This window comes from Acipenser ruthenus, chromosome 54 (assembly GCF_902713425.1).
Source record: "Acipenser ruthenus chromosome 54, fAciRut3.2 maternal haplotype, whole genome shotgun sequence".
Classification (NCBI taxonomy): domain Eukaryota; kingdom Metazoa; phylum Chordata; class Actinopteri; order Acipenseriformes; family Acipenseridae; genus Acipenser; species Acipenser ruthenus.
This window is the reverse complement of record NC_081242.1, coordinates 1,304,003-1,312,833: the sequence shown is the minus strand read 5'-3', so window position 1 is coordinate 1,312,833 and position 8,831 is coordinate 1,304,003. Positions and strand designations below refer to the sequence as shown.

The following is an 8,831-nucleotide window of genomic DNA, read 5'->3' as shown; positions in this document are numbered from 1 at the left end:
GCCCTTATCTACAACACAAAATACAGTTTTTCACATATACGTGGGTAAATTGATATTGATAAATCATTCATGAAAATTAATATGATTTTTTTTGTACTTACAGACGGGTACGAAGTGCGAAAAATGTTTATAAATGATTGTTTTAGACGTCAAAAGGCGCGCCACTCACTAACGGCTGTTATATTTGAAAAAATAAAATCTTAATTCTTTTCAGCCTCGTGGGCAAGAAGATTCTGGAAAGAGCACGAGACTGACAGGGATAACGGTTACATTTGAAAGCGACACCCTGTGAAGACGCTTATTTCAGACCTTTAAAATTGAACCAAAAAATAATAAATATTATAATTTTGTTTTAATAATTTAATACTGTTTCCATTCATAAACGTAAATGCGACATGGAAAAAGTGTGAAAAGGAAAAATAGCTCGTTTTCTTGTACTCCTAAGAAAGCGGTAAGTTTAACATATTTTTTTCACTTCATGTGTCATTCATTTGAAATTACAGTCACAAGTGAGCGTATTGTTATTATTATCTTAATTATTATTACCTTAATTATAAATTACAATTCATATTGCCATTGTTATTATCTTTATAATTATTATAAATTTAATCTTTGTTTTTTTGTCACGATATAATATGTTGACTGCCTCTCTCTCCTGTTATTATTATTATTATTATTATTATTATTATTATTATTATTATTATTCAATAGATAACGAGCAGTGTCGTGTTTTAATAAAAAAAAAAAACGTTAATAATATATTAAACAATTTCCAATTAGGCAACGTACTTTGAAATTTAAAATCAGTTCCAAGCAACTGTCATCCAGCTGTGCGCGTGTAATTATGCTGAACATTTTTTTACATTTGCATTCAGCTAAGCAAATTTCGCCACATATACCTTTATATGACAACTTGTTCATCAAAACGGATCGTTATTGCCCCTTTTCATTGTCAAAATGATATGAAATACACCTTAAAGTACTTATAAATTTTTTGTTAGAATCATCATTTTTTTTCCATGTATGGAAAATATTATTATTATTATTATTATTATTATTATGATTAAAAAATTATTTATTTCTTAGCAGACGCCCTTATCCAGGGCGATTTACAGTCGTAAACAAAAATACATTTCAAGAATCACATTACAAGTAATAATACAATTAAGAGCAAGATAAAATACAATGGCTTTGGTTCTAGCAAGTAGTATTTTCCATAATAATAATAATAATAATAATAATAATAATAATACTAATAATAATAATAATAATAATAATAATAATAATAATAATAATAACATATTATACAAAAGTATTTGTAAAGTAGCTCACACTTATTTTTTCTGATGGGCCTATTTAAAGCATGCCTTATGATATTTATAAAATACACTGTAGGATTACTAATGGTACTCAGTTTTCATAATTCACTTTTTTTTACAGGGTCTCAAAGAGATAGAGAAGGAAAGGTCATGAGGCTTGGGGTGGGATTCAACATCATACCTTGTGAGAATTTAGAGAGGTGTGGATGCAAAAAGGTATGTTTTGTTGCACTATATTGTAATTAAACAGAAATGTAAAATTATAAACATTTACCAATAGTTGTAAAAGGTGCAGAAAAGTCAGGTTCTGGTAAAGTATCTTAAGTACAGTCGTTTTTTCTATCCTGCTGCAATGCTAAAAGTGCCCTCTAGGGGTTTGCTGTAGCCCAAAAAAATATTTACCAATATATAATGACACCCAGCAATGATTTATTTAAAGTTATATTTGTATATTACTTTTACATTTCAGAAGAAAAAAAAATGTCTGCATTTTTATTTGAATCTTAATTATCTTAACAGAGTAGTACATAATTAGCCCAGCAGTCATTTTTTTGCAATTTTCTGAAAACAAAAGACAGGAGTGATTTTCTATCCAATTTTAACTGACTAAAAAGAAAAAAAAATGAGTACAGTTCAGATGATTGGACCACATTTTATATAAAAAAATAAAAATAAATAAGAACACAAAATGAGAAGAATTAAAATATATGAAAAGTAAAGAAATGCAAACAAAAGAGTTAACTATCAATGACTAAGAGGAATCAGTCAGCACTCATTACCTGTTTCTGAAGAGCTGTCAGTGAGGCCTCTTCATCAGGAAATGCACTCCTTTCCAGTATTCATTATATAAGTATAACTAACAGGAGCACAGGGAGTCGGCACTGTGTACCAGTGGTTCTGTCTTATTATTATTATTATTATTATTATTATTATTAGTAGTAGTAGTAGTATTCTCTCTAGTATCAGTAAGAGCATATAGCCAGCACTTCTTACCTCCCTGACTTCCAGTGGGAATGGTATAGACGTCAATGCAGTACAGGTCACCTTCAAGTTTCAGACACTCTTTTTGCGAGGCGGGGGAGGGAGGAAGGGGTGGGGGGGTTCAAAATAGGTGCCGCTTCACCTTCACCACTGAGTTTAACAAATTATACAGATCATCAGAGGCTATGAAGTGACAGCCTGGCACGTAGCATAGGTATCTATTACCATGATTCTTACAGCAGAGACAGTACAGTCTGTGAAGGCAGTTTATACTGTCGACCCAAAAAAACAAAACAATTCAGAAAGTTAATTTCACCTTTCAGGAAAAAAATAAAAAGCTGGAGCATTATTAAACAGCAGTGCTGCTGCAAAATGTGAGGTGAAATGACTTATATTTCTTTTCACTCATAAGCTGCATTCTATAAATAGACAAGCAGCTGTAAAATACAACAGGGAACAGGGTTACGTTACAGCTCCTCAATCAGCAAGTGGCGCGGGGCAGGAATTTCACAGGGTTATCTTTGTAGTGAAGGATAAAGGCAAGGAAACAATGCAATGTCAGAGAGAGGCACCCTGGGGGCAATGCTTTCACTAGCTGAAGAAGGAAAGCAGATTCATATTGACCTTGGTCTCAAGTTTCATAATAGGGGACAGCTGCAATGGTGATGGTGGTGGTGGTGGTGATGGTGGTGTGCAGTGATATATTGCCTCAAAGCTCTTTCTTGCCATAGGCACAGATAAAAAAACATCTCTCTGTTGTTAAGTTTTTTCAAAAAGTTTTAGAATAAGACCCAGACTTTTCAAGTGTTGGTTTCCAGGGATCAGTAAAAATAACTTTACCTCTGGCAGATGAGCTTTTTGTTTGCGTTATGTTTGAATCACGATATAAGACGAACAAAACGTTTGACTGTTTGCAGACTGGTAACTCTGAGAATGTGAGTGAAGTTGAGATTGAGTCACTTTGAAGCTCTGGTGTAAGACTGCTAAACAGTTACTTAGTAGTTATTTTAGTACTGCTGTCTCCAGTGATCCTGAAATCTTTTTCCTCCTTCCCCATCTCCCAGGAAGAAGCTGGCTCAGAGGCTGCAGGATGCAGAGGAAGCCGTCAAGGTCTGTGAATGCTAAATGCTCCTCCCTGGAGTAGACCAAACACAGGCTGCAGAACGAGATTGAAGATCTCATGGTGGATCTGGAGAGGTCCAACACAGCAGCCGCTGCTCTGGACAAGAAGCAGAGGAACTTTGACAAGGTGAAATTTGGGGGTTTTGATGAAGAGAATGCATTAGGTTTAGTTATGGGTGGCTGCTGTATTTTGAACCCCTTTTTTACAATGTGATTGTAATGACTTGTTCTCACCGTGCCCATGCCAGGTCCTGAACGAGTGGAAGCAGAAGTTTGAAGAGTCGCAGAGTGAGCTGGAGGGCTCCCAGAAGGAGGCCAGGTCCCTGAGCACTGAACTCTTCAAGCTGAAGAACGCTTATGAGGAGTCTCTGGACAATCTGGAGACTCTGAAGAGGGAGAACAAGAACCTGCAAGGTGGGGGATCCAAACTCACACAATTCTTGTGTTAGCTGTGTTTCTAATTCTGAACCCTTTTAGAGAAGCCATTGTACTGAAGGAATGTTCTTATTTACCCAGAGGAAATCTCTGACCTGACTGAGCAACTCGGTGAGGGAGGCAAGACCATCCATGAGCTGGAGAAGGCTAGGAAGCAGCTGGAGCAGGAGAAGTCTGAAATACAGTCTGCTCTGGAGGAGGCTGAGGTGAGTGAGAGATACAGATACCACAGTAACCACAGTATTCTCAGCTCTCCATGGTTACCCTGAACCAACACACTTCCAGTGATGTGGGGCTGCACTTAGGAGATACAGAAATGGGATATTACACCTCTCATGTTTCAGTCCGTAAAATAAATGAACAAAATAAAAAAATTAAAAACTCACAATTTTTTTCTCTTTCTCCTCTTTTCTGTCTGTCTCTCTCTGTGTATCTGTCTCTCTCTTCCCCTTGAAGAGTAAAACTCTGCTCTGTAGAAGTAAAATGCATTTGAAAATGAATTATGATGCTTCTGTGTTGTGTGTCTGCTTTGATGAATGAATATAATTATAGGCTAAACTCCTGAACCCATACAGAGAAGGGATGTTGTAGTCAGACAAAATAAAAGCTGTGATGTGCCCCGAGGCCACATAACAGAAAATGTACTTATTTTATCTTGCATCAAGTAAACGTTACAAAAACATTTCCTATGTGACTAATATCAACAGTTTTTAATGTGATATTTTAAAAATGATATCCTAAATAATGTTATAATGTTGTTTGTCAGGATCTTATGTCTGAAATAAAGCTTAGGGCTATTATTATGCCGTGGCATTGCCTAAGAAGTTGCTTTCTGTGGCAAACTGTGAAGAAAAAGTTTCAGTTTGATTGACAAAAGCTAGCATGTCAGTGCTAGCTAGCATAGCTATGGAAATAACTGACTTCTGGTTGAGTTAGGAACTTTTTCATCCCTGTTTTGTAATAGTAGTTTAAGCTGATTTGGTCACATGCCCCCTAACTTTTTTTTTTTTAAACATGATGATGAAATAATAAAAAGCACCATCTGGACCAGATAATTCAATATACAGTAGACTTGATGCAATGCAACATATAGTTTATTACTATTAATAATAATAATAATAATAATAATAATAATAATAATAATAATAATAATTTATTCAATATTTTTCTTTAGCAGTTCGCATCTATACTCTGCAAACTGATTGGTAGAGAACACGAACACTGAAGATACAGTATGTAACACATGTATGTAAGTACAGTATTATCTATAAACAATTTCAACTGATGTTAACACTTACGAGATCTAGTATCATTTGAAGCTCAAAATACCAATTTTTGTACCAATACCAATGTTTTTTTTTTTTGTAAATTGTCCCACACTTTAGCTGGTAAGTTTCCTGCACCAAAGACAAGAATATGACAATACGGCTGTAGTCACATCACATCACATCTCAAATACAGTAGATTCAAATAACCTTTTTTACTATCCCCTTCTATGATGCTTGGAATCTTTCTGAGTGGCTCTTACTCATATATTTTAGGTTTTTTGCCTCTGATACTGTTAAGGTACAGATTCAGGAGCTGATCTTCAGTTCTACAGTAGTTACAGGGTTAGCTTGGGTTACATATGTAATAATACGGTAATCACAGAAGTAAGTGCCACAACCATCTAATGAACAGGTACTGAAGACAGGTTTAACTTTGTACTGAAAACACAGCTGTGCACAAGTTGTAGCTGTCTGTTATTTTTCTAAATATTATTTGCAAGAACTAGCCTGGGTTATATAATGTCAATGGCAGACAACTAGGACAACTCAGACTAGGAACTTGGAGTTCATAGGTTGACAGCGTGACACACAGCAGTGAACTGCATTTGTAGGCAAGCGAGGAGACTAGACAGACAGTTTATTGGCTAATATATAAGGTCATGTCTATTTAAATACATTAAACAAGAATTAAGATCCAGACCTTGAGTGTGCTTGAAAACTACATTTAAACAACAGTACTTAAAGAATAAGTTAAAATCATAAAAAATATAGCGTTACATGTCCCCACATATTGTTATAACTGTATAAATAATGTACCTGTCATTTTTCTTTTCATTGTTAACATCCTGACAACTTTTTACACTTTAAAGCCTGTTTCAAATGTATTTTTTTAAATGTCCGCTCTAGTGCACTGGGGTGAGATCTGTCCTCTAAATCCTGCTGGAAGAGCGATTAATAATAATAAAAAAACATAACAACAAGTGCTCTGGCTTTTTTTGACAATGTGGGCAATTATCCTGACACTATCAGTGCACTAGAGCGGAAATTTTGAAAAAAAAAAAAGCTTTGAAACAAGTTATAAGTGTAAAAAGTTGTCAGGATGTTAACAATGAAAAGACAAATTCCAGGTATGTTATTTAAAATGATAAAAATTACAGCTACTGTTAATAAAACTATTTGAAGGAAAATGTTTGGTTTGCATTTGATACCACAATTCTTACCTTTAGAGAAAATTAACCCAAAGATAACTACTTGTTGTTGTGTCTTATAGTGCAAAAAGTAAAAATAGTTTCGTGGTTTGCTGTTATCTTTCCTGTGCCTGGATACATTGTTGAAAGATTTCACATAAACTGACAAAACGTAAAAAGCAATAAGTGTGTCAGTTTTATTATTATTAGTATTAGTATGTATTTATGTTAATGTGTCAATAGTGATTAAGACCACAGACAGCAAGCACTCCTTACCAGAAGTGAAGAATCTTCAGCATGGGTTGCACTGTGTATTTTTATTATTATCATTATTGTTGTTAATATTAATTACAGAATATGGAGTCAGCACTCCTTACCTCCCTGTTTCCAGCAGCAATGAAACAGGCATCAGCGCTGCCTCTCAGAACAGGTCACCTTCAAGCCTTACAGACCCTTACTGCATTGTGTGTGTGCCGGCAGGAGAGAGTGCAAGGGTGTGGGGCTCTAATTATGGACCTTTGTATGCTTTCACTTTGGAAAATTAACAGATTATACAGGTCATCAGAGAGTGTCTGGTGACAGCATGACACACAGGTCAAACACAGCTGCTGCCCCCTGCCCTGGATATGCTTGTACTTTTTTTTTTTTAATCACAAAAAGTAAATTTTTTTGTTTTAAATAAATTAGATTAAATGTAATATTTTCATATTAACAAATTAGTTGGAGAAAATAACTGCTGTATCAATGGCAGGGAAACCAGGTATTTTTATTTATTTACTTTTTGTCAGCTGGATAAGTTTGGTTGCTCCAAAGTATGTGCTGTTTTTTGTGACATATCTGCAATATGTCTGTATACATTCGTTTGGGAGCTAGAGTGTTAATGAACAGAGTTAATCAGAGTGATGATGCTCATGCTGAAAGATATGAGGCCATGTGACTCTCATGTGTCCTTTCAATCATAAGCAGCACAAAAACACTTTATTAATAGACAAGAGGTAAAAGACAACAGGGAGTAGGGTTACAGCATATGATAAATAAACTGGCTTAAATCCACTCTTCCTTTCAGAGCAAATGTCACAATCCTTCAAGCCACAGTGGCACTATTGACGTTTATTGGTTTTAAATTCTTGGCGAGTCGGTGCTGATTGCAAGAGAGGTCTAGACAGATGGGAACAGTGTTGTAGCGCACAATGGGAAGCTGGGCATCAGGTCAGCACTGCTTGAGCTGTTGCAGATGTACGGTGTACGGTGTACTACAGACTGATCAATTCGTAGTACATGTACTAGTATTGCAAAGTTAGAATTGATCATGAGGGAGTTATCATTTTGAACAAAGTCTCCAGTCCCATTCACATCTTGATTTTAGAATACAAAGGTTATTTTAAAAACAGGAATCGATGGTGTTAAAACTGCCAAACAAATTGCACATCAGGAGAGGTACAGTAGCAGCATAGTTTTAAACTGAGTTCCAGTTTCCTTTTAACAGGACATTCATAACTGTTATAGTCAATCCATAGTAATTGATTAACTTAAATTGACATGAGATTCATTTTTATAGACAGTAAAGTGATAACATCAAAACATCACAACTGATGTGACTCTATACAGTCTCTATATTTGTATCTCTCTCTTTATCTGTGTATAACAAAACATTGTTATGCACAGGTAAACACAGTTGATCCTGTACAAACATTATGACTAATGTCTCGCTCTGAATGTGACGCTCAACCTGTCCTCCTCAATCAGAGAGTGGCGCGGGGCAGGAATTTCACAGGGTTATCTTTGTACTCGATGATAAAGGGAAGGAAACAACGTCAGATATGCACCCTATGGCCCAGGGAGCAATGCTTTCACAGGCTGAAGAAGGAAAGCAGGCTAACATTGACTTTGGTTCACAATAGGAGACAGCTGCAAAGGGGTTTGAAGAGCTATATTGCATTAATGAGGGGGTCGAATTTCTGTCACCTGTGAAAGTTCTTTATTGAAGTAGCTCTGCTCACATCCACGATCCCTAACAGGGACTGTCTGCGCTCCTGTGCATGTATGGCATGGGTGTGACTGTGTATTGTGTTTCCTTGTTAGTGCACTGGGGTTTGAATGTTTTTTTTTTATTTTAACTGGATATGTTTTCTTCTCCTGCCCTTTAAAATACTTCAGCTACTACAACAACAAAGAATATACATTTTAAAATATACTTATCCTTGTTGTGGGTCTGTGCCCTTGTGTGAACATCGTGTATCTATGTCCCTAAGGTACTCATGTTAGCCCCCTGCATGTGTATGTAATTCTCTTTATCGCTGTGCTTGTGTCTATCTAAAGCCACCTCACATAGGGAATTCCTATTATGGACAGAAAATTAACTTAAGTAAGGATATGAAAAAAAAAAAACATTACTGATCTTGTTATGAAACATGTACAGTGACATAAAAGGGCACAACCCCCTTGCCAGACTTAGAGACACAATTAGATTCCTGCCTCCTGGGATGTCACCTCCAAATTTGGGAGAGTTGTTCACTTTA

General features: G+C 35.8%; 1 protein-coding gene across 1 annotated transcript; it reads left to right on the top strand.

The window, feature by feature from the left end:
- The first annotated feature begins 2,959 nt into the window (after positions 1-2,959).
- On the top strand, positions 2,960-4,126 carry LOC117398038 (myosin heavy chain, cardiac muscle isoform-like). The gene is given in 5 exon segments (XM_059016867.1): positions 2,960-2,991; positions 3,365-3,410; positions 3,412-3,549; positions 3,671-3,836; positions 3,939-4,126. Coding segments are annotated over 5 exon segments (570 nt in total).
- Positions 4,127-8,831: the final 4,705 nt, after the last annotated feature.